At 44.3% G+C, this 25,316-nt stretch overlaps 1 protein-coding gene across 1 annotated transcript; it reads right to left on the reverse strand.

Moving 5' to 3' along the window:
* Positions 1–14,083: 14,083 nt before the first annotated feature.
* Positions 14,084–25,316, reverse strand: Nelf-E (negative elongation factor E). Its single transcript, XM_050174853.3, has 9 exons — positions 24,954–25,316; positions 24,403–24,472; positions 23,960–23,971; positions 23,783–23,838; positions 22,226–22,381; positions 17,983–18,233; positions 17,174–17,228; positions 15,912–16,020; positions 14,084–14,403 (listed from the first exon to the last, which is right to left on the reverse strand). Exons 1-9 carry the CDS (start codon positions 25,032–25,034, stop codon positions 14,327–14,329), a joined length of 867 nt encoding a protein of 288 aa, XP_050030810.1. The 5' UTR covers positions 25,035–25,316; the 3' UTR covers positions 14,084–14,326.

Consider the following 25,316-nt stretch of genomic DNA (forward strand, 5'->3'; position numbering starts at 1 on the left):
TTTCAGAACGTCAACGGCCCCCAACTAAACATAAAACAGGGGCAAAAGTGCTGCAAATTTTCACCCCCGCAGGCATAGTACAGCCATAAAGCATGACTACTTGCGTAGTGGAACAGGCTACGTCACTTAGGTAGCCATACTTTACAGGCCATGTAACGATCATTCGCACTCTGAAAAGTCATGTGCATGCGAAAGAACTAGTTGTTTGCTCCTAATGCTCCATTTGTGGTTTTAATAAGCAACACTTCGTAGCGTACTATGTAATGACAGAAACCTGCTAACTTTAAGAATACTAGGATATGAACATTGTTTTATATTAATTGTGATAACCATCGTTCATTATTCGAAAGCTATTACACAACTATTCGATGTTCGACTCGGTTCTATTTGTATTTGATTCGGTCGCAAGAATTCACTATTCGCACTGGCCTACTTACTCACTAATGTTCACGAAGCGCTCTGCACTGGCTCTGCAATTTGACAGGCCAAGATTGCTCTTCGCGACCACACCCGCCAGAACCTGCTCATGCACTAGCTACCATCATCATAATCATCATCATCATCATCATCATACTTATGCCCAGTGCAGGACGATGACTTAACCTCCGGATTGTCTTTAGCCCTGCCATAAGTCAGCTAAATGCATTAGCTAGCTGATACATGACGATTGAGCCCATGATGTGCGAGCCTGCAAATTTCCTAATCGCGCCACATCACTACGTATTTACTAACGTAGTTTCCAACTGTGCTTCCCCTTTTCCCTTGGCACCCATTCAGTCACTCTAAAAGACTACCGGTTATCCGCTTCGTGCATTACATAAGGTTTGCCCAACGCCGTTCCTTCATCGTAATCTCTCCAACATCGTAATCTCTCTGCAATCATTCCCTAATCCGCATCACCGTCTTCCCGTCTCTTAGCGATACGCCTATCGGGTCGCTCACCCAGACGAACAGTGACAAAAACGGAAAGGAGTCTGCAACTCTGCTCTGCGCAACCTTTTTTCTTCTATTTTTTTAAATTAATGTTATTTCCTAATTACCTTTAAATGTTGTTCAGTGACTACCACAAAAATGTGTTACATTGTTATTAGCTCACATGCAATTTGCAAATTTGTTAATTGCCGTTATATGTTATTTGTTATTGAATATCACGTAAATTGTAATATTTGCTGGTAAGAATAATGACGTCACATTAAAAAAAAAGGGGTATCCGCTACTGCAATGTCTGTAGTAATTATTCGGTATACAGTCATCGCCAAGTTCGCAATCAAGCCCGATACGTTGCGATCCCCATGTATGTGCACTCACCGTGTCGGCTGCATGACAATCGTGATCTTTATAATGTTCAATAAATGTCTACAGTAAGCTCGACTGCGAGGAAGATGCCGCAATAAGCACAACGAGTAAAACGAGATAATAGAAAAAGTCTGGCAAGTGAGCCACCAGGTGTGACGAAGCCTGTGGCAAATGAGCATGCGAGGTGCTCCGTTTCTATCTTTTGTTATTTAACCTCTCTCAGTGCAAACAATGCTCGGCACCTGGTAGTTCCGGGTAAGAGGCTAACGACCTCACACTCCCGGGACAGCAGAAGCGGAACACGCGACCCATGGACTCGGTACAAACTCAGTCGCGTGTGACGAGCAAATGCAGGTAATTCCAGCGACATATGTGAGCAGAAACTGTTAGTGACCCATATTAAGCCAACATATAATGAAGCTAAAAAAGAAAGCATAGGGGAAACGAACTCTAGGTAAACTTCAATATAAATGGGGCAGGAAAGAGCATATTTCCCGATTAAGTACATTAAGCATATTTATGAATCAACTAGACCAGCAACAAGTGGTGATGTTTTAGTTTTTAGCTTTCATTTTAGTGACATGCAGTCTTCTTTTGTGATAAGCACCTCAGATATCCTTATGCTGTGACTGGCACATCACATAGATAGCGCTAGCACTGAGTTCTGGATAAAAAAGGCAATAAACCGAAGCACTATGGTGCTTCACCGGACATTCAACTGGCTGGCGTCGCTGGGAGCACAACCGTCCCAACCTAGTGTCAAGAGTGGGATAGTGCTACCGGTAGAGTCAGCAGCTGACTGCCCGGTCCGTCGTGCAGCGTACGCTACTTCTGCCGCAAGAGCGCCCACTTTGGGGTCGTCTATCAGAAGAATAAATGACTAACCGGCGAGCAACAACGAAGGCCCTCTCCCAGCTTCACATAGTTTGATGCTGTTGCAGGGGCGCTCCTCAATGCCAAGTTCATCGATGTGGCTGCTCAATTTCCTACAGGGTCGACTGGGGCGCCGAAGTTTTTCTCATCTCCAGCACGTTCTCTGGCGTGGCAACCGACCTGCAAGAAACCGGAGGAGAGCTCAAGGGCACTGGAAATCACCCACTCACAGTTCTGGGTACCTTCCGCGCCACTTTGACTTGGAAGAGTCCGTGCAACCACGCAGCTGCTTTACGTCCTCGCAGCCAAGACGGCCCCGTTGCTTGGTTTTCCGGCAATACAGAAGCCTTGGGCGTCTGCAAATCCTTGATTACACCAGCTGCTTCCAGAAACCTGCATCTAGACGCTAGCTTTCTTTTTTTTCATTTAGCCTCACTCGCCGCCTTCTTCTGCCTCTGCACAACACGGTGAAAGCCCATTTCGACAAACTGGAGGCCGATGGGCTGATCCAACCTGTTGAAATTCCGACAGACTGGTTTACGGGGTTAGTCGTACCTGAGGGCGTCGGGAAGCTACAGGCTCTGAGTATATCTGACACGTTTCGACAAGATTGTCCTTGGTGAGGGTCATGTCCTGCCTACCACGAGCAATGGCTTGGGATGCTGGGTGAGTCCACAGTGTTCTAGAAGTTGGACGCCACGTCAAACTTTCACCAAGTAAAGCCTTCCCCCGAGTTCCAAAAGTACACAACATTCATCGCACCGATTGGGCGATACTGCTCGCTTCTTCCGACTGCCATTCGGGATTGCGTCTGCACCCGAGTACTACCGACGGCAGATGTCTCAGATTCTCGAAGGCCAAGCGGGAGTTGTGAATATGACTGACGACGCACTTGTCTTCGGCCAGACACGCACGGAGCACGATCAGCGTCTGTAGCAAGTTCCTGCTCGGCTGGCAAAGGCAGGCGTCACGCCCAATCGGGAGAAGTGCAGCTTCGCGCCTAGCTGCGTTAAGTTTTTGGCCGTCATCGTTTGCACTCAAGGTATATTTCCAGATCTAGACTAGATTGCAACAATGCAGCATATGCGACCTCCATAGAGCGAGAGAGAAATAACTTTATGCAAAACGAAAAAGTAAACGCATGCAGCCAGGGCTCCCAGGCCGAGGAGCCGCCCTCAGTGTAGGGCTCCTGCAGCCTTGGCTAGATGTCTCCGGAGTTTGTCGTCTGCTGGGGCATATGGCTGGGGCTTGTTAATCATATCAGAGGCATCCTGGTACTCGTCTCCGAGACTTATCCAATGCGCGTACTGTTCTGCACATTCCCACTGGACGTGGGGGCCCGACCAGCAGACTGCCTTCGAAAACCGGAAGCTGTTGCTGTGTTCGGAACTTTGCGTCGCACGGCCTGCAAGACTGCGGTGCCTGTGACGAAAGCTTTTTTTTTTTTTTTTGGGGGGGGGGGAGCCGTAATCGGCAAGAGAAACCTTCTAGTGAATGCTTTTCCTTCAAGGTCGCTCAAATACACATAACAGCTTGTCAGCTTTACAGACACACCGATCGAGAAATAGGCTCTTGCCGCTACCTGTGCGATGCAGCAATCCGAGCTTGGAGTTCGCCCACGGTTTACACTAGATCTAAATTGATCACCAGCCACTAGGAACTGCTCTATTCTTATCGATGTGAACTTGCTGCCACCGAGAATTCAGTGCTTCTGCTTGAAACCCATGCGATTCTCCTACCAAATTCTTAACGCACCGGACAATCAATTGGCCATAGCCGACACACTCTAGCATGCTCAGCCAAGGCAGCCATCAAATCCTAAGATTACTCCTAAACAGACAGACGAAATCGAACTCTTCATACAGGAGACCGTTCGCGCCCTGCCAGATGTGCTGTCATCATACCTTCACCAACTTCACCAGGCCTAAGCTAGCAGTGGGGAATGCAACCTGCTACAAGGTACTGCAAGAAGGGCTGGCCAAAGAAGTCCTGTGAGCCGATTCATGTCGAGAAGTACTGGCAATACTGGGGCTATCTCGGCATATTTGAATATATTCTTCCGAAGGGTGATCGCGTCGTGGTTCTGCATCTTACCAGCATCGCATGTTGCAAGTTCTTCACGATGGTTATCAAGGAGCGGGTCACCGCAAAGCTCCTGCTCGGTAGTCTTGGTGGTGGACAGGCATAAATTCTCAAATTAAGGCGCTGGAGATGAACTGAACCAAATGTGCCGGACCAAGGTTCAGCGAGCAGGACTTATGCTTGCTGTTGATACGCCAAGAGAGCCTTGGGAGGCCATCGGAATTACCTGTTTCAATAGTGAGGTATACATGCTACTTGTAGACTACAGGTGCCGTTTTCCTAAGATCATAAGTCTACGTTCTATAACACCAGCAATTTTATCAGCCATCAAAAGCGTGTTCGTACGCTATGGTATCTTTAGGGTGCTAGGCAGTGACAACAGGCCTCAGTCCTCATAGAAGGAATTTGCCTACTTTGATTTGTCCTATACGGTTTCCACGACGTAACTACGTAGCAGTCTGAACTTGCCGTAGTCCAGTGGCGAAAGTGAACGTATGGCGTGGACAGTCAAAGACCTCCTCAAAACGGTAGGATAGCCCTACTTGCCCTTGTTTTCTTGTCGGGACACTCCGTGTATCAATGGAGTAAGTCTTTCAAAGCTTCCCTTGGACAGGCGCCTGCGAACACGGGTCCCAAAGAATGAACAGTTTCAGCCTGCTTGGCAATCAGATTTTGTATTTGGCAAGTGCGATGAACATTCATGCCGGAAACAAGCGAAATATTACGCACTAGAAGACATGCTGCTTCTGCTCTTCGGCAACTTCAGGCGAGGAAGTGTGGGCCCGTGACATAGGAACTGTCCAGCTACTGCTGCCAACAGCAACGGCCGCGCTCGTGTGTTGTCGAGACTTCTAAAGGTATGATGCAGCGCAACCGCTGGCATATCGTCCTAACCACCAGAAGGCCTCAGGACCGCCTATTTTCTGCTAGTGGTGGACCAAGCTCAACTCCAAATGCACCTGGACCGTCTGAAGACGGCAGTGGCAGCGAATCAGCAACTGGGCCTCAGGCAACTAAGCCAGTGGATGGGAGGCAAGACAAAACAGAGAAGACAACAATGCCAACAATGTCATCCACACCAGCTACGACGCCACGTCGGTCCTGTGGCAATTTGTCAGAAGCAGGACAACTTGCTACAGTTCATCTTGTAGGGCTCTCAAGGTTCGGCCGCGTCACAAACACTCCGAAGAGGCTCAACTTGTGAAGAGCTATTCAATGCAGCCGCAGTTGTGTTGCTTGTCATCTGCTTGCTTTCCATACTTTCTAGGGGATGTAGTGACCGGCATGTCACATAGGTGGCCCTGCGGGCTATGTATATAGCGATATGGCTAGATATATGGAAACACAGGAAAACATATATATGCCATTATCCCTCCAGAGAAAAGTGTATAACAGCTGTGTCTTACCAGTACTCACGCGCGGGGCAGAAACCTGGAGGCTTACGAAAAGGGTTCTACTTAAATTGAGGACGACGCAACGGGCTGTGGAAAGAAGAATGATAGGTGTAACGTTAAGGGATAAGAAAAGAGCAGATTGGGTGAGGGAACAAACGCGAGTTAATGACATCTTAGTTGAAATCAAGAAAAATAAATGGGCATGGGCAGGACATGTAATGAGGAGGGAAGATAACCGATGGTCATTAAGGGTTACGGACTGGATTCCTAGGGAAGGGAAGCGTAGCAGGGGGCGGCAGAAAGTTGGGTGGGCGGATGAGATTAAGAAGTTTGCAGGGACGACATGGCCACAATTAGTACATGACCGGAGTAGTTGGAGAAGTATGGGAGAGGCCTTTGCCCTGCAGTGGACGTAACCAGGCTGATGATGATGATGATGGAAACACAGGAAAAAACAATAACAATGAAGGGGAAGAGAAATTCAGCCATAATGAAGCACAGAGCGCTATGGGGATACAACAGGTACGAGGTCCTCCGAGGTATGTGGAAAGGTGCAATGGTTCCAGGACTTACTTTTGGAAATACGGTTGTTTGCTTTAAATCAGGGGTACAATCAGGACTCGACGGGAACCAAAGGTCAGTGGGTCGCCTCACATTGGGCGCTCACGGGAAGACTACAAATGAAGCTGTGCAGGCTGATATGGGATGGACTAGTTTTGAAGTGAGGGAAGCTCGCAGTAAAATTGAGTATGAAAAACGGCTGAGGAATATGGAAGAAAGTAAGGGCTGGGAGAGTGTTCAGGTATCTGTACAGGAAAAACATTGATTCACAGTGGAGGAAAAGAACTAGGAAGCTTACCAGCAAATATGCGGCCTGTAGGATGGGCAACGCAGCAACAAAGAAGGTCAAGCGGAAAGTCAGAGAGGCTGAAATAATCTCATGGGTGGCGGCAATGGAAAAGAAACCTGCCATGAGTAACTACTTAAGAGGAAAATACGAAATCAGGAAAGAAACCATTTTTGATAACTCAAAAGGAAGCTCATTACTTTTCGAAGCGAGATCGGGATGCCTTAGAACACACACCTATAAAGCGAGATATAAGGAGGAAGAAGAAGCATGGTGCTTGCTGCGGTAAAGCTAGGGAAACTATGGAGCATGTTTTATTAGAATGTGAAGACGTCTACCCAACGGTCGATTTAGGCACCACTGGCCTCCTTGAAGCCCTTGGGTTAGCGGGAGCAGTGGTAAAGTAAACATGTCCGCAATAGGCATTAGTAAGAGGCGATTGGAGGATTGGTAGAAGAAAAGTAGGGAAACGACAAATGACTGAGACGTACGAAAGCACAGTTCGCAATAGGAGATCAGAAAATTTGGGTGTGGTAGTTCATAGTGCTTTTTTTCTTTTTTTATTGTTTAACCTAGGTAGGACTTTAGGCAGTATAATAGCAAGAGCTTGGTGGCGCAACCCACCGCCCCGTTCCAAAAGGGACGCTCATAACTCCATCTATCCGTCCGTCCGTCCGTCCGTCCGTCCGTCCGTCCATCCATCCATCCATCCAGCGAAGCTGATTAAATTTATAGGACATGTATAGCATACCTGATTAAATCAAGCAGGCTACGGGACTATTTGTCACCGCCCCGTTTCAAAGGGGATGCCAATGAGTCATCAATAATCAAGGTGATACATATGACCTTCAAATGAGACAAAGGCACACCAAAAAGATTTTGGAACCATGAAGGCGCAAAGGAGCACGAACTTAAGATACGCAAATGAGTATAAGGCGTGAAGACGGTAACATCTTCGAAGGAGGAGACGCTCTTAGGTATTGAGATACGTTATTAGTGATAACTTCGGCAAGAGGGAAAGAGTAATCCACAGTCAGCCAGATCCAGCAAGTGAGAAGCCTGAGAGATCATAATTTAACGTGTAAATATTTTACTGAAAAAAAAGCACAAGAAAATGTCCCTAATAACCCTGCCGCGGGACCAGATGAAATCACAATACAGATAATCAAACATATATGTCCAAAGAGAGAGGCAAAGCTCGCTACTGCCATAAATACAATAATAAAGACAAAGGAAATTCTGACTTGGTGGCGTGAAGGCGGGATGAGCCATTACCTATAAAGGTATTGGTGACAAGTATAAGACGAACTCGTACAGGCCAGTTACAGTAACATTGGCGATATATGGAATGGCACGCAAGCTGTAAAATTAGACCTGTCGAACTAGGTAGGAAGAAAAATGAGGGAACTACATAATGAGTTCAAACCAGGCAGAGGAGATTTAACGAGGACAGAAGCAAGGACGCCCTCTGTTTCCACTGGTGGCGCAGAAAACAACGACTTCAAAACAGTAAACTGGGTTGAGATTTATCTAACATCCTTAATAGGCAAATGGTACAACAGAAGCGTTTAGTGCAATACGACAGTGGCGAGCTGATATTAAACGTTACCTTGCGTACACCACTAGCATTTGCATACGTATAGTAGACAGAACACACAGCGAGACGCGTTTACTTCAGGCGTAGTTGTGCGCCATTGTTCATAGCCGGAGACTATATAGGTTGGCGACGTTACTGCCTCGCACACCACATCGTTAAACTGTAATTAAATTATTTTTTTTTTATGGGGCTTTACGTGCCAAAACCACTTTCTGATTATGAGGCACGCCGTAGTGGAGGACTGCGGAAATTTAGACCACCTGGGGATCTTTAACGTGCACCTAAATCTAAGTACACGGGTGTTTTTCGCATTTCGCAATTAAATTATGAAGATTTACGGATGCCAAACCCACAATCTGACTATGAGATACGAGGTAATGAGTTCAAAAGCGTTGCGTATTGGGCGAGTTGGTTGTATATGATACTTATTAGACTTTTGCGCGCACAGAGACAGGACGTCTAAGTAATGAGGGACTCCGAAATAAATTTGAGCACCTGGGATACTTTAACGTGCGCCCAAATTTAAGTACACGAGCGTTTTTGTATTTCGACCTCATCGAAATGTGGTTGCTGCGGTCGGAATCGGACCCGCAGCCTCGAGCAACGCCATAACAAAGCTACCGCGGCGGGTACAGAAGTGCTTATTTGATGAGCGGCCGCTTGTCTAGTGCCGTCTTGACGCTAAATTTGCACGATGTTTTTTTTTTTTTTCTAAATAGTAGAGACGTACCGGTACCTCGAATGAAAATTTATCCAGGTTGTCCACAACTGCTGCCGTGTCTAAGTAGTGTTTCCTTGCCTTGTTACGTCGCTTTCTCCCTCTCCTCCGCCTTCCCATGTATTTGAGTTGATACGAGCGAAGAATGCTCGAAGAATCACTCGTTTTGTGACTTTCGTCGGTTCTTCTAGCCATTCTCTACATCTGCCTACCCTTCGGACTGTTGAGCGCTAGTGCTCAATTACCCGCAAGGGGCTCACGGGTAATTACAGCAGTCCAGAAGGCACTGTAGCGACGCGATGAAAAACTCAGAGTAAAATTAATTATGAATAACGACTGAGGAATATGGAAGAAGTAAATGGGCTGGGTGAGTGTTCAGATATTTGTACAGGAAGAAGGTCGCCGTTTCGCCCGAAAGGAGAACCATCGATTGCGATAGCAAATTAGTGGATAGCTATACGAAGTAAGGATAGCAGTTTTATCGACCGTATAAGCCTCTAAACATACATACGAAGTGAATTAACAAGCATGGTGTCACACGCACACAAGCAAACATGAACACATCTCACTAGATGAGCGCGGAAACTCGCTCTCAAAACGCTACAGTGAGGAAACGCGGCAGCAGCAGCGAGCAAATTGACCTTTGGTGCTGCCGCTCGCATCAACGCGAACTACGGCGCGAAAAAACAGCGTAGCGCGGACTCTGTGCCTGTCGCAGATGGCTTTCAAGATAAACTGGCCCAGCCAGGCGCGCGCCGCCGCCCGGAGTAGAACGCACCCCCCTCCACCCCCCCCCCCCATCCCCCGAAGCCATAAGCGCGTCGGCGCGCTTCCCCCCCGCTTTACTCCGTTGCGTGCGTGAGAGAGCCGCGACCGCGAAAACCCCTTTAACTTCGTAAAGTAGCGGCACGCTTTGAAGAATGCTGCGCCCTCCACACGCGCCCGAGGCCGCGTCGCTATTGGCCTAATAGCATCACGTGGCCCCTCGCGCCGTGCATCAGCGCCATTTTTGCTCGAGAGGAGTCTACAGAGTGGCGAGGAGCGCATGTTGGCGCCGTTGCTACGCTTGAGCAGTGTAGGCGACGCCGCGGTCGAGGAGGGCGCGTGAAACAGAAACGAGGAGTGAAGGCGGAGGAGGAGAGTGTCGCCGGCTCACCCTCGCACGTTTTCACTGGCACATACAGCATATGGCGCGCGGCGACGCTTTGATCGCCTTTGGACTTCATACGGAACCTCACGCCGACGGCAGTAGTGCGCCTGGAGTGTCCATATAATTGCTGTCGCAATTAAACATTGATTTACAGCTCACCAGCAAGTATGCGACCAGTATGGAGAGCAACATGGCACCGAAGATTGTCAAGCGGAAAGTCAGAGACGCTGAGATAATTTCATGGGTGGCGGCAGTGGAAAAGAAACCTGCTATGAGTAACTACTTAAGAGGAAAAAAAAAACGAAATCAGGAAAGAAACAATTTATTATAACTCAAAGGGAAGCTCATTACTTTTCGAAGTGAGATCAGGATGCCCTAGAACATGCCCTTATAAAGCGAGATACAACAAAGGAGAAAGAGCACGTGCTTGCGGCAGTAAAGCTGTATTTTTTATTATAATGTGAACATATCTGCCCAGCGGTCTATTTAGGCGTCTCTGGCCTTCTTGAAGCCATTGGGTTCAGCAGGAGCAGGGAGAACGTAAACACGTCCACAATAAAGATTAGTAAGAGGTGATTGGAAGATTGGTGAAAGTAGGCGAATGACAAACGACGAAGGCTTACAAAAACAAAGTTCTCAATAGGGGTTCAGAAAGTTTCGTGCTGAAAATCTTTCGTGTTTTTTTTTTTTCGTTTTATTTTTTTAAAGATAGGACATTAGGCAACATAATAACAAGAGCTTGGTGGCACAACCCACTACACCGTTCCAAAGGGGACACTCATAGCATCCATCCACGGAAAGCTCTAAACAAATTTCTCGCGTCGCCTTTCATGTCTGCCACACTCCTCCTATGCATATATATACACACTCTGAACGCCCCCCCCCCCCCCCCTCCTACACAGCGTGCAAGACAGAGACAGCAGCAGTACCAGCAGCAGTAGAAAAGTTGAAGAGGTAAAGAAAGCTTTGCTTTAAAAGACCATGGAGATTTACAGGTACGGCAAGAATTCAAGAGGGGAAATCTATACAATAATAGAAAGGGCAGTGGCTCGCTATTTGCGGCCAGAGCTGGCTGCCTGAGGACAAGAACATACCAGAGCAAATATTCACAACAGGATGAGGCATGCATCTGCTGCAGCAAAAGTCCAGAAACGACTCGGCATGTCGTATTGGAATGACAAGATACTGTCCACAAAACGTCCGCCTTCCATAACCGCCAAGATTCAAAGAGGATAGAAGCATTAAATGGTCCGCAGTCTAGATAAGCAAGTGACATACATTTAGAGCATAGGTGAAAAAAAAAAAAAGAAAACCACAGAGAGGGTTGATAGAACCAGAGTCATTACAGGGATAGGTAACTCAGCAGAGATATAAGTTATAATGAAGAAAAAAATCAAGGAGGGACAGGCAAAATGCTAGACTGTGATAGATGTAGTGAAACCCGATCAGATCAAGCAGGCTAGGCGACTGTTCGTCGCTGCCCCATTTCAAAGGGGATGCCAATGCAGATAATCATCATCATCATATATAAAGGCAATAAACCGGAGCACAGGAGTGCTTCGCTGGACATTCCACTGGCTAGCATCGTTCTGATCACAACCACTCCAACATGTATAAATTAAACATGGAAGAAAGGACAGCTTTCTGCCTCCAATGGGAGCCGAACATTCAGCCTCCACAAGATGCCCGAGCAATGCTCTGCCGATCAGCCTCTACACTAGATACACAGAGTCACCATTCGAAACAACTGCTCAAGGCATTTGCTTAGCCGTGGCCTCCGAGATTGGATGGCCTGCTGTCAGAGCTCGCACATCGCGGCTAACCTCACATGCACTATCTAACCCAAAGGCTGTGCATGCGTGCTCAAACTTGGCTGGGAAGCAACACGCATGCGCTTGAAACAGCGTGGTACAATCTCGCATTGTTTTCCAGCAGTTGTCTGCATCACCCTTTACTATCTCATCAGAGAAAGATCACACCTCACTAGACAAAGTGAATGAAAACGAAAGATATGTCTGCCTGTGGCAGTGCCATTTTAATCAATTTACATGGCACTATTTTAGGAGCAAAACAGCAGCGAACAAAAAACTCTCAAAAAAGAAAGAAAGGAGGTTGATAATTAAGTCACGATGATGACTGTGCCTACTTCAGATTTCTTGGGTATTTATATATATGCATGTTGAACATAGCTATGTTAGCCAGCGCTGCTACTAACATGGCGTGCTGCGCCATACCTGTGGTTTAATAAATCATGGTGTCCGATAGGCGGCGCATGCATGAATTAATCCTCCAAGACCGCCGAAATGGTCACGAGCAACGCTGTCCAACACACCCACAGAAAGTTAAAACACACATGTATACAATTACGAAAGAAAGTGGCTGGAGAGACAGTCATCAGCATTGTTCCTGCTGCGTTGTGTGAAGTTCGTCTAAAAGATTCACAATTATTTACGCTATTTGATGCATGTAATGCCCTTACTTTGATGCGAGGTTCACCGAGGAGCCTTTAAATGAGAAACAACTGATAGGTTACAGCATTTGATAAACCATTATAATGACAGCAATAATACAAAGGAACAGTGCGTCACCCCGTGCACATAGTACATTGTTGTGTTCAGCCAAAGAACAAAGTTTAATACAGTCAAGCCCACTTGTAATGAACATCACTATCTCGCAGGGTGTCTTTGTTTAGCTGAGCACCACCGCAGACAACCAAGCTGGATGGCGTTGTCACAAGAGACTAAGATACTCTTTCACATTCTCTCTAAAGGGGCTCAGAGCCATGGCATGTTCATTCGGAGATGCGCTGCCTTAGACCACATGAAAATTATGACCGTCACATATCTTTGTTCCAGAGTTCCAGACCAAGCATTCGTCATAACTAGTATCATTATAAATGGTCTTGACTGTATGACATCACCACATGTCAATTTAAAAGAATTCAAATATGGTACCAGCCAAATAATATGCCGCTTTGTTAAAACAAAAATTATGGGGTTTTACGTGCCAAAACCCCGATTTGATTGAGGCACGTCGTAGTGAAGGACTGGAAATTTGGACCACCTGGGGTCCTTTAACATGCACCTAAATCTCTGCACAGTGGTGTTTTTGCATTTCACCTCCATCAAAATGCGGCTGCCGTGGCCGGAATTCAATTCCGCCATCTTGTGCTTAGCAGCCATAGCCACTAAGCAACTACGGTGGGTGCTTTGGTAAAATCAAAACAAGTTCATTAAGTCGAGGCATGGTTGTTTTAAGACTAGAAACGATTGTGCAAAACTGAACTCCTCCATTCATTTGCACAGGAACTGGTACATCTGTGCTATTGCAGTTCTTCTGCCGCAGAATCATTCAGAAGTCTTCACTGGCATTGATCTTTTTTCCTGTACAGTTCAACAACAGTTGCTAAGTATTCAAACAAATAAATACTTGACAAGTTCAAATAGTTATTTCTCACATCAAATACAAGAAGCTGTTTAATTTGTATTCAAAATGTCAAAAAATTGCACACCCATAATATTTATATTCTTTTACTGCAGAAGCTGGCGATCCTGCATTCAGACTGCAAGGCTGAGTTAATGCAACAATTCTAATGCCCTTCCCCGTCGCACTTTCTCAGTGGTCAGAGGCTCCACCCTTGTTATCAATGGGATCAGCCAGCCGTGAATGGTGGATGATAAGCGTGGCACAAAATCAAGACGAGAGAATCGCTGTATTATACAGGAATCAATTTGCGTTGCCATTTAAAACCAGTGTGAGCCAACTTTTCTATATTAAACATGATGCACAGCTTTTTGTTCTCCTGCCAGTGGATAATAGCAATTCATTGAAATCTCTGTGGCTAAGTCTCACAGCGGCTGCTTTACCGATACATCATTCTATATTCTACTTAAGGAAAGGATAAGACCACATTTTGCTCTTTTATTATAACTCCTTTTCCGTTGTAGTTGCACAGACCAAAGGCAGCAACAATGCACATCATTGCCAACAATGTTCATGTGCAGAACCCAAACAAGACTTGGGGCCTTTTGTATTGAGGTCTGTTAGTATGTGCTAACTTTCAGTGCACTAGGTTTTAAAGCTTTTAAATATCTCTTGTTCTCTCCATACTAATTATGCCTTCCCGCAAGATTGGAACTTTTTATTCTCCACTCTCAAGGATATTGCCAGAAGGGATACCACTGTTGCATGAGAATTACATAATTGGTGGGATGCAAGAGTCCTCGGCAGTGATCCGACGCTCCGGTGGCTGGAGTGACAGTGCAGCCGAGAGATCAACAGAACACTTTGGGCTGCAGAGTGATGTACAGAGCACATAGTGCTTCTGATTAAGTGGTCTTGCACATGTGAAAGTGAAGCAACGGCCACCTCAGAACAAATCGAGATCATTGTAGAGGACAGCTTTCCTGTTGTCAGCACTTCCGCCTTTCTGGCTGTAATTAGACGCTAGAGTAAGGGAGAACAGAAAGACATAAAGAACATTACAATATTACTCTTTCTTTACACTAGCTACATAAGTGAAATTCCTCAGATCACACAAAACCTATGGTTAACTTACAAATTATAGAAAAGCAAGTTCTACAATAATAAACAGCATTGTAGTACACGAGTGTCAAAGAAAATTCTGCTACCATAAGGGCCACAAAAATGTTTCATGGGAACGCTTCAATGAAAATGTTGCAGTTTCGCCCGAAAGGCGATGTATTGATTGCGATGTCAAGTTATTAGCTACATGAAGTAAAGTTTGCAGTTTTATCAGTTGCATAAACTGCTCTAAACATTTGCTTACTAACCAAATTAATAAGCACACTGTCACACATGCACAGGTAAACATGAACGCATCTTACTCAATGACCTCGGGCACTCACTGTCAGAATGCTGGCCCTACGAAGAGTCGAAGCAGTGGTGAGTGAATTCCCCTTCGTGCTGCCTCTCACTTTAATACGAACTAGACATGTGAGAATGCAGTGCATGTGATGCCGTCAGCTATCTCAGACTGCCTAGCCTTCAACCCCATTGCAGATTACCCACAAAATAGGCCATGCACGCTGCCAAGCTCAACCAGTGCTGTTGAAGTAGAAGAGGAGATGCGCACTAACTTGTCCCCTTCCCCCTTGTGCATGTGAAAAGACTGTGAACACCCTTACGCTTTCCTCCCTTGCGCACACGAGGAGATGTCGCCGCATCAAACCACCATCTTTGTCGTCTCACCCTCGCAAGTTTTCCCTCACCCTTCTGACATGCAGCGCAAGGTAGCAATGTTATCGCGCTTGGACTTAATACGGAACGTCATGGCGACGCCTATGACAGAAATTTGCCTAGAGTGTCTGTATAATTGCTGTCGCAATAAAATGGAATTCCCTGCTGTGCTTTACACCGAAATTGAAAGCAGTAAACATGGTAATCTAATCCTCTAATCCACAAGCATTGGATTAGAGGAGGTCACACAATGGAAGAAACTTGTGCAACTGCAATGCTTGAATCGCTCATCATGCAGTGTAAAATCTAAGATGCACTAAGCACTAGGAGTTTGCCAATCGCGCATAATAGTATAGAATATACTATGCAACTGATAGTAATAGGTACATTAAATTGTGAATGTCACAAGAACAATGAAACAAAGTAATATAAGAAATCGAGGTAATAACACAGGCAGAAGTGCACTGCATGCACCGCTTTATATTTTCACACAATTTTTCTGCTGAACAAGAATGTCGCAGATTAAAGTGCTTTTATTGTCACTGCAACTCTTAGTGTGAGGAAAGAACCACTGGTATTGTTGTCTAGCCTCCGTCTTTGCTCTGTTACGAGCACATGTTCTTCAGCAAAAAATTTGCTGACTCACTTCTGCATACATATATTAACTACAATGTTGTTTTGTACTAAGTCTGTGCATCATCAGCAATGTATCATGTGCTATTCAAGCAAAAGTTGTACATGTATTTTTCGCTCACCCATAGAAGTCCAAGTTGCTGGTGAACCATCGGCTGATTGCGGTATCAGGGGCTGCCTTCGGGCAAACGAAACCCTTAATTTGATTCCAGACACAGTGGCACCATTCATCTTCAAGGTAATGAAAGAAATAAAGGGATGCTTAAGGTCATTTCTGAGTTTACTGATTTCTACAATGAGAAAGTAAAAAAAAGGGGGATGCTTAAAGTAATTTCCGAATTTACTGATTTCTACAATGTAGATTCACATCTGCACATAAACTAAAAGTTAAGACACAAGTAGAACAAGAAGGAAGTTTGTGCCGGACAGTGTTTCTGCAGTCAGCAAAAACTTGCAAGATAAGACAGACTGAATTTCAATGTGTGGCAAACTTTGAAGATCACTGACATTAAGTATACAAGTGTGTTTATGTTTATGTGTTTCACACATATTGAAATTTGGCGCATACAACAAGGAGTCAGGCCTGCAATCACAAGCTCAATTACACAATGAATGTGATGGCTGGTAAGCCACCACAACGGTGAACTCTTTCTGCATATGTATATCGAAGATCGCAGTAATTCCAAGTTACTTCTAATCGATTGTATTTAACACAGTAAGGTTACACAGAGGGCCGAGGATAGCCCCGATATATTCATTCGCAAATATTACTAAATCTAAGTCTCCTTCCTAAAGACATATGCTAATCATGATTTGGAGACACTAAAGTAACATGCAAGAACCTATGGGGTCTCACAATGCAAACCTACTATACCCATAGTCTAAGCAATATTCCTGTAGATGGCTTTGGATTAGCTTCGACTACAGTGGACTCGTAATACATAAAAACTTAAGTATTATCATGGCCAAACAACATGCAAACAGAAAAGTATAGAATATAACATTTGTAATGTATAATACCCAGACAACTTTGACACCACTATGTATCCAGTTGCAAAAGATGGTGTAGGAATTAAACATGCCAGCTGAAATCATGCCAGCATTTCACAAAACGGTGAAAGTGGACATGAATGCATTCTAGCTAGCTGTAACTCCACATTTCATCTGTTCATAACAGTAAATTAATGTTTGTGCAATGTGAAAGTGAAGGTCTCAATCTATTCACGATGGTCAAATGTTTCACGTATCTGGCTCTATATAATGGATTTATAATGATAGAGGCCCTCGCAATACTTTATCCCACTCACTTTTTTTTTGGCAAATGCCCCTGTTATTCTTTAATAGGCGCAATAATGTAAGTAGATAAGACAAATTGTGCACTTACCTCAACAACAGCCTTTTCTGCACATTCGATTTTCTCAAAGGTCACGAACCCACAGCTAAACAAGAGAACAAAAGTTGCGTAGTTAGGTCAACTACTTACTTCTATTAGCAAAACAGTATTTTAATGCAGTTCTGTCCTATACAGCTCAATCAAGCAATGTCACTGCAACTTGATCCAAAAATTTGCACTGGGTGCATTTGCACACAATATAGAACATTTAGATAAACACTTGTGCTCTTATACGAGAATAGTTGCACAATTGATTTTAATTATTTAATAGTTAACTAGTCACTTAAAAAAGCTGAGTTGCCAGGACGGCTATCAGTGACAGGCCACTTTTAAAACCAATTCACTGGTAAGTAGAGTTAACTAGTAACTTATTAAGTATTTTTAGTGAAGTACTCAAATGATCATTTAGAGTCATGATATAACATTTACAAATGCAAGAGTACTGACTTCGTAGAACGTGTTTTTATACCTGCACACATTTGCTGCCAAGAATTGAAGTGTTCTCACAACAACAGGCCTACGATATATAATGTTAGCTGAACATGATACATAAGTATTGTATTATGTAGAGACAGATTATGCATCAACAGAAGACACTGAGCAAAAACACAATTTCTTTAACTACTGTGGCCAAAAAAGCCTTGCACATACTAATGTAAACAATTCCAATCAATATATCCATGGTCTCGAAACAAGACTGGCAGAGCAAGTGGTTACATTAAGTTTTGATCAAGGTTTTTCATAAGCTGAGCACACATGCTCTTCACAAACTACTCACGCTCTCAGTGCATCATACTTACTTTTTATCAAGCTCCATAGAAATATTCAAAAGGGAACCATAGGGTGCAAAGGATCCCCGCAAGAGGTCTTCACTCACACCGGCACCGTGCACATAAAGTGTGTTCTTTTGACGTGGTTTTTCAGGTGTAGAATCTCGTGGTGTCTCCAAGTGCTTTGGATCATCCTCGTCCAAATTGCCTCCACTCACAAAACTTTCATAGAGAGACTTCATGGCTGGTCGTGATGATGATGGTGATGATGATGACGTACCCTGTGCCACAAGAAGATTGTAGTTTAGTTAGTCTGAGACCTCTCATACACTGACTGAGTTTACAAGGAGTGTTTCAATGCCAATTTTATATTCTGAGGTTTTATATGCCCAAACCACAATAAAATGATGAAGCATGCCATAGTGGGGGAGACTGATTAATTTGACCACCTGGAGTTATTTAACATGCACCCTACGCATGGTACATTGGCATTCTTTTATTTCGCTCCGACCGAAATGCAGCCGCAGTGGCGAGGATTTGATCTTACTCCCTCGAGCTTTGCCGCACAATGTTAAGGCCATTAGACCAGACCATCATGGTGGATTCTTAATGCTGATCCTGTCTGTACTTCTGTGTAATTTTCTAGTGATGGTTCCTACTGCTAATCCATTTGCTTGAAACTTATAAAGGAGAGCCAATAGAATGCAAACATATGTTATGCACATTTCAGTACTTATTTCCACTAGCCATCAAACATCACTGCTGGGGATCATCGAGAAGCAATGCACTTGTAAGCTGCACAAAACTAGAATAATACTCCATATAACAAAGCCTAGAATAATGAGAAAGCAGCTTTCAAAAGGACTCTCTAGCTAGGTAAGTAATCATGCCTAGTCGCCGGACAACCATCTATTCAGTACTATGGTTTGCTGTGACGTGAAAAAAATAGAAACATAGAGGAGGACAGGGAGGAGTGTCACTCCTATCTAAGTTTCATTCATAGCAGACAGGTTCACCTTTATAGGGAAGGTGCCAGCATGCACAAATGGATTTGTGCACCACAATCGGACCATGAAGATGAAATTGCAAAAATACAGGCCTATTCAAACATATAATCAAAGAACTGACGTTCAATGCAGCGCAGAGCCACAGATGTATCACTCATCAAAATAGGGTGTTTCTTTATGATGTAGTATGCCTCCATTAATTCATGTGCCAAGGCATCTTTCCTTCTGCTGAGGGTACAGATGTTAGATTCAAGCGTGCAGGATCCACAGTGCATGGGCAAATGTGCACCAACCTTATTTTTGACAGAAAGCGCATGTTTCATTGCCCTATTCACACAGTGGCCTGTTTGGCCTATACATATCTTACCGCAAGTATGCCGAATTTCATACACCACGCCGGTCACGCAGGCAACATACAGTCGAGCATGCTTTTTTTCTACATGAGGTTCTACACGAGGACAGCTTCCACAGAACTGAAATGCATAGCCACAAGCCTACCAGCTTCCATGGAGTGAAAAAAGCAATAGGTAACTTGCATCTGTTAGCCACTTTCTTCAGGTTGTGAGCCACTTTGTGCACATAAAGGACAACCTGCGGCCATTTTTCTGCTAGTGGCTGCCTCAAAACACATGGAGGTGATAGCCCTCTTGACAAGTTTAGAGTGTACTGAGTCAAAGGCAAAAGCTCCCTGCGTAAGCGAGCACAGTACACCCAGCAGATGCGTTGCCCAGAAAAGGTTAGGCTAAACCTGCAAGCTGTCATATTTTGGAAGTTTGTGTGCAAAGGAAAGCCCTCAGTTATGCTGTCCATAGTGCTAAAACTTCATCCTCAGTATTAGTATGCTGCCTGTGTGGTTGGCATGGTGTACAAGATTTCGCTTGCTTGCGGTAGGCTATATAGTTGACTCTTGTTACAACGGACCTTGATAATCCGATAAAAAACATCCATTTTATCCGAAGTCCGTAATATCCGAAATACCTCACTTCCAAAACTTTTGTCCCGATGTCTAATACTTTATTGCAAAGAGTGATTCATGAACGTTCAAACTAAAAAACAAACAAAAATGTCACAGTTTTGCCCGAAATACGAAACATCGATTGCAATAGCAAATTAAACAAGATAAGCGCGGTAGCAGCAGCAATAGAATTCACCTTCGTGCTGTCTCTCACCTCAATGCGAACTAAACATCAAAAGCACAGCGCATACGAAGCTGCCGGTACTGGGCGCACTTTGTCCGCATCGCAGATCACTTTCAAGATACAGCACCTGCGTGTGCGAGCACTTTGTCCACATAGCAAATCACTTTCAAGATACAGTGGCCACACATAAGCAGCATTCGCCAGAGTTGAACCTCCCTCTCCCTTGTCTAACACCCCCCTCACCCAATGCCTCACGCGCAACAAAAGACAGCGTGTTTCCGCCCCACCTCCCTTCCTCGCAAGTCAATTGTCAACCTATGTTGACACGGCAAGAGTATGTTTTATGAGCCCAATATTGAAAAAAATTGCCGATAATTTCATCCACTGTAGCCGATAGTCCGTTGTAGCACAGTCAGTTAAAAGCAATCTTCATTGCATTAATAAAATAGGTAGAACAAACTACCACTGAAGTATGGTCTGTTTTATCCGGAAGTCTGTTGAACCCGAGTTCGTTGTAGTGAGCGTAGACTGTATCAGCCAATCGGGCTGCTGCATGAAAGACAGGCAAGCGAGCAAGAGCTTTTTGTCAAGAGTAAGACTGCTGGACATTTGACTATGCACTGTGGTTCCTGCACATGTGAACCAAGTCTTTCTAACATCTGCATGCTTGGCAGATGCAAAGATGCCTTGGCACATGAATTAGTAGAAGAATATTACATCGGAAAGAAACAAAATACTTGTATCAGTTTGTGACTCTGCACAGTATTGAATGTAAATTCTTTCATTGTATGTTTGAATGGGCCTGCATTTTCACAATGTCATCTAAATGGTTTGATTGTGGTGTGCAAAAGTGTTTGCGCATGCTGGCGCCTTCCCTGTGAAAGTGAACCTGTCTGATATGAATAAACTTACTAGTTGCAAGCAACACTCTTTCTTGTCCTTGCCTTATGTCACATATTTTTATGCGTTACAACACACCCCAATAAGTATGAGCCAACTAGCCCAGCAACAAGTAGTGATATGCCTCACGAATGCCCGGGCCAAATATTATTACAGTACTAATGTAGCAGGGAGCCTCACAATTTTTGATCGATAATTCGCCTAACTTTTTGTTAAACTTCTTGATATATTCCCACCACTTTACTACTCACTAAGATACACCAGAAGCACAATGGCTACTGGCTAGATTTCTTCAGACGTCGTGATAAAGCAGTGCCTCCAGCAAGACCAAAGAATGCAGAAACCTGACTGGTATAGGGCAGTGATACTAGCTGGTGGTCAATAACTATGCCATGTCGACATATAACCTCACAGATAAAACGATGCAGTGAACCAGTCTTCGAAACCATAGAGATATTAGTGCTCAGTGTAATGACATGGTGCAATGTTCACAACATTCCGCTAAGGCAAAATAGCACAGCATTGAGCATGGAAGGAACCACGAGGCGGAGGCAAAGGTCATAAATATATGGCAGATGCAGCATTTGATAGACAATAACTATGCTTATTTGAGGCACACTCACAAGCACTTAGTTCGAAAAGATTTTAAAAGGGATGCCCTTTGACACCGGGCAAATTCCATCTTTATTAAAATGTGCAGCAGAGCCCCTTTAATAGCGTACTTTGCTGTTGTGAAATATCACCTGCCATTGCTTATTTTGAAGTACAGGAATCAAAGTTGCCGATGTACGAATGTGTGTACCTTTCGTGACCGTGTACGGCTGCACTCAAATGCACAAACACAGACATTACTGTTTTCAATCGGAGCAATGGTGTAGACACTGTGCCTCAAGAGGTTTAAAGAAAAATTGATGTTTACAACATATTAAGTCTTCGTACACATGAAGATGTCACCTTTAGAGAAATGAACATTGGTAGCGTTGCAAATGGCAAGACATAAAATTGTAGTTTTTCAGTCCATATTTGCCAGGGTATAGCTGGCATGAAAAAGGTAGACAAGAACAAGAACAAAAATAAACAAGCACTATACCATGGCATCTTGGCAAGAAGTTGCCCAATAAGCTTTGCTAGACCATATTTACATCCTGATTGTCTAGTCAGTGCTATAAACATTGTCAAAGCTGGAAAGCATAAGACAGCAAGCAACAATGCGCACCAGGAACTTACAGTGACGTCTGATTCATCTTCTGTGGGATGGTTTGCAGCGTAAGGCTGATAGCCGATGCCTCCAGGGCGGTCGTTCAGGCTACGCTTGCGTTCAGATGCTTTAGATCGCTTGAATCCATGCCGCTCCTTGTTTTCAACTTTGATGGCACTGATGGCCTGCAATGGATCACAGATACTTAAAAATATAGCAGCATTTACACTCATATACACAAGCCACAAGATATAGCAGCAACAACACTATACTTTCAGGCCAGTTTCAGCTGCCTATGCACTCCCCGAGCTAGTAGATAAATTTTTGTACTATCGACAGTTTGATAATGACTTAGCTATTGATAGAACTAGCAGTAGTTTTGCATCACTAAAACACACGCCAATGCTTTCAGCAGATGACTATGTAACATCCCTTGATTGCAATGGTATCATCATGAAAATTGCCATTTCATGCACTTATAACGCAGCAGAAACTGCCGTCTTCACATTTACACTTGTGTCTATGGCTGAGCTGGATTACACACTAAACATAGCGGCTCATCAATCAGCTGTCATGACAACACATGAATAAAACTTTGGTGACACAAAAAGAAAAAACGAATTAACGCTTCTTGCCATAGCAGCAAGCTTTTCATTGTCCAGAAAGCGATTTACCACTGTTTTTCAGTCTCTTGGAAGATTTTGAAAGATGTGGAACAGGCAGATCAGGATTTTCTATTTGTGCCACGGGCTCCAGCCATTCATACTTTCATTTTCAGCTAAGATTTTCTGTTCACCTTTGACTTACCTCAATTTCGCAAACCAATGCTCATGGCCTGCATGATAGCAAAGCATTGGCCTTCATAGTGCAAATAAAGAGACTACACAGAGAAGTAACACAAAGACAACCATACAAGAACTGTTGTTTTTTGTGTACCTTCTTTGTGTGGTTGCTTTGTTTGCATTGTGATAGGAAATGAATTGGCAGCAACTAGGTCAATTTAATGCCCTTTTTTCTAAACGATAGTGAAAGAAACCATTTTGTATGAAGCCCTAGGTTATTACTGCTGGTCAACTCAGGACAACATAGTTCTGTTGAACAATCAGAAAGCTTGCCTATGTATATTACACATTGTCTTGTCATGATGGTGAAGAATCGGATTGTGGCACCGCTGAGAGTCACAAACTATTTATTGGGCAAACTTGTTCCCACAAAGACAAATTGCACTCGGGCAAAACAACAGTGACAGGTACATGCACAGATCATAGAGATCTGATCTGTGGGTCAATCATGTTGGCTGTTTACATGTCACTCGTCGAAGGTTCCAGCGTAATCACATGCCTTCCAGAATGTACAACACTACTGCATCGCGCATGCAATCCAATTACACAGGATTCAATGACAACATAGACGACAGGTAGAACCAGCAACAACAATCGAGAAAGCTCCGATACATGAAGGCACCTTGCGTCGAGCAGTTGTTAGCTAGTGAAAGAGTGGTCACTAGAAAAAGGATAAACAATGTACGCACTCAATATGTTTTCTCTCTCAATTTCTTGTCAATGTACTATAAAGTGTATACGTACCCCCGATTTCAGCAGCTTCTTGGCGACTTCTTTTGCATCTGGTTTTGACTCTGAAACTGGGCAAGAAGAGGTAGGTTCACACATGTAGCTAACAGTAGGGACAGACTTCTATGCCGTAGACATTCTGAAGCTAATTATTGATGCCTGTCATAGTAGGTGGGACTCGCTGATGCTTACCTTGGTCATGGCCTTGGATAAATATGTGACACATGGAAAAGAATATGAGTAAAAATGGTGAGAAAGCATTCCGACCGCCAACGACTAAAAAAATATGAACAAGCCAGAATACAAAATGCATGACAACTAGCGCAGGTCACTGAAATATGACAACTATTCCGTATTGAAGAGCGCGGGAAGGTCAGGTTTGTAATACAAGCAGAGCTGCAGTAAAAATCAAAAGCGTTGCATACATAATAATTCTACAAAACTGCAACGCAATGAGCCTTGCATTCACTTTACGCTGACGCGACTGAGGCCGCAAAAATTACACAAGTTCGATTACGTGTTTTACGCAAGTTTCCAGGTATTATTTGCTTTTTGAAAGTCACGCGCTGCGATGCTTAAGGCCGTTACCGTGAATTATAGACGAGACAAAGCAGAAAAAAATAAAGCCGACAGACCTTTCCGTAGCGTCGTCTGAACTGGCGGCGGTTCTTGTTTGGGCGTTTTAGTCTGTTGCAGTGCCTTTTTCTGGAACCACAGAAGGCCATTCATGAAACACGTTACATTTTAGAAAAACTGAAAGTTGAGCAAGTTGTTATGGTTTCGCGGTACGGAAAGGCAAAGCCGGCAAACACGTAGCATGCAGAACGCAAGGCGTTTCGTTCGAAGACGGCCTTTCGTGTTGTCCTTTTCGCTCTACTTGTGCCGTGCTTGCATGCCAGCGTCTCCGTACCATGAAAGACGTTATATGCACCAGCACCACTTCAGAGCCAACTAACTCCTAGTCTTTATTGCTATTTACAGATCAAGAGGAGAAGAGTAGCGCGAGGTTATGAATTTCACCTCGAGTAGCGTGCTAGGCGTGCCGTCACGCGACTTCAGTTTCCGTTAAAAAGCCTGTCTCTCACTCATAATATATTACCAGAAGTTTCCGTGTATTGCGTTTTATGGCAACTAACACCAGAAAACACGACATTACGACGTCCACAAAGCTACAACGCTTTCTCACCTTGCGTTTCAGTTTTTGGTACTTCTTCTGTAGCATGTCCTCTTCCTCAGTGTATTGCGAGGGAAAGTGCAGGTACACCATTTCACTGTCGTGCCTTTAGGGAGCTGCAAACCGTATAGAACTCAAGCTTACCACGAAAATAACGACGCAAAAATACCGACGCACCTATCCTAAACTTTTTTTCACTCCGTGATGCCATGTGATGCCGCGATGATGATGATCATGATGTTCATCAGGCTATCCCAATTGAAACGGGTCCCCATGCGGAGTGCTCTGTGGCGGAGGGGACTTCTTAGCGTACCCAAAACTAAACAAATATATGAAATAGCAAAAAAAAAGAAAAAAGAAACAGATAAAACAGAG

The sequence above is a fragment of the Dermacentor andersoni genome, chromosome 9 (assembly GCF_023375885.2).
Source record: "Dermacentor andersoni chromosome 9, qqDerAnde1_hic_scaffold, whole genome shotgun sequence".
Lineage (NCBI taxonomy): Eukaryota > Metazoa > Arthropoda > Arachnida > Ixodida > Ixodidae > Dermacentor > Dermacentor andersoni.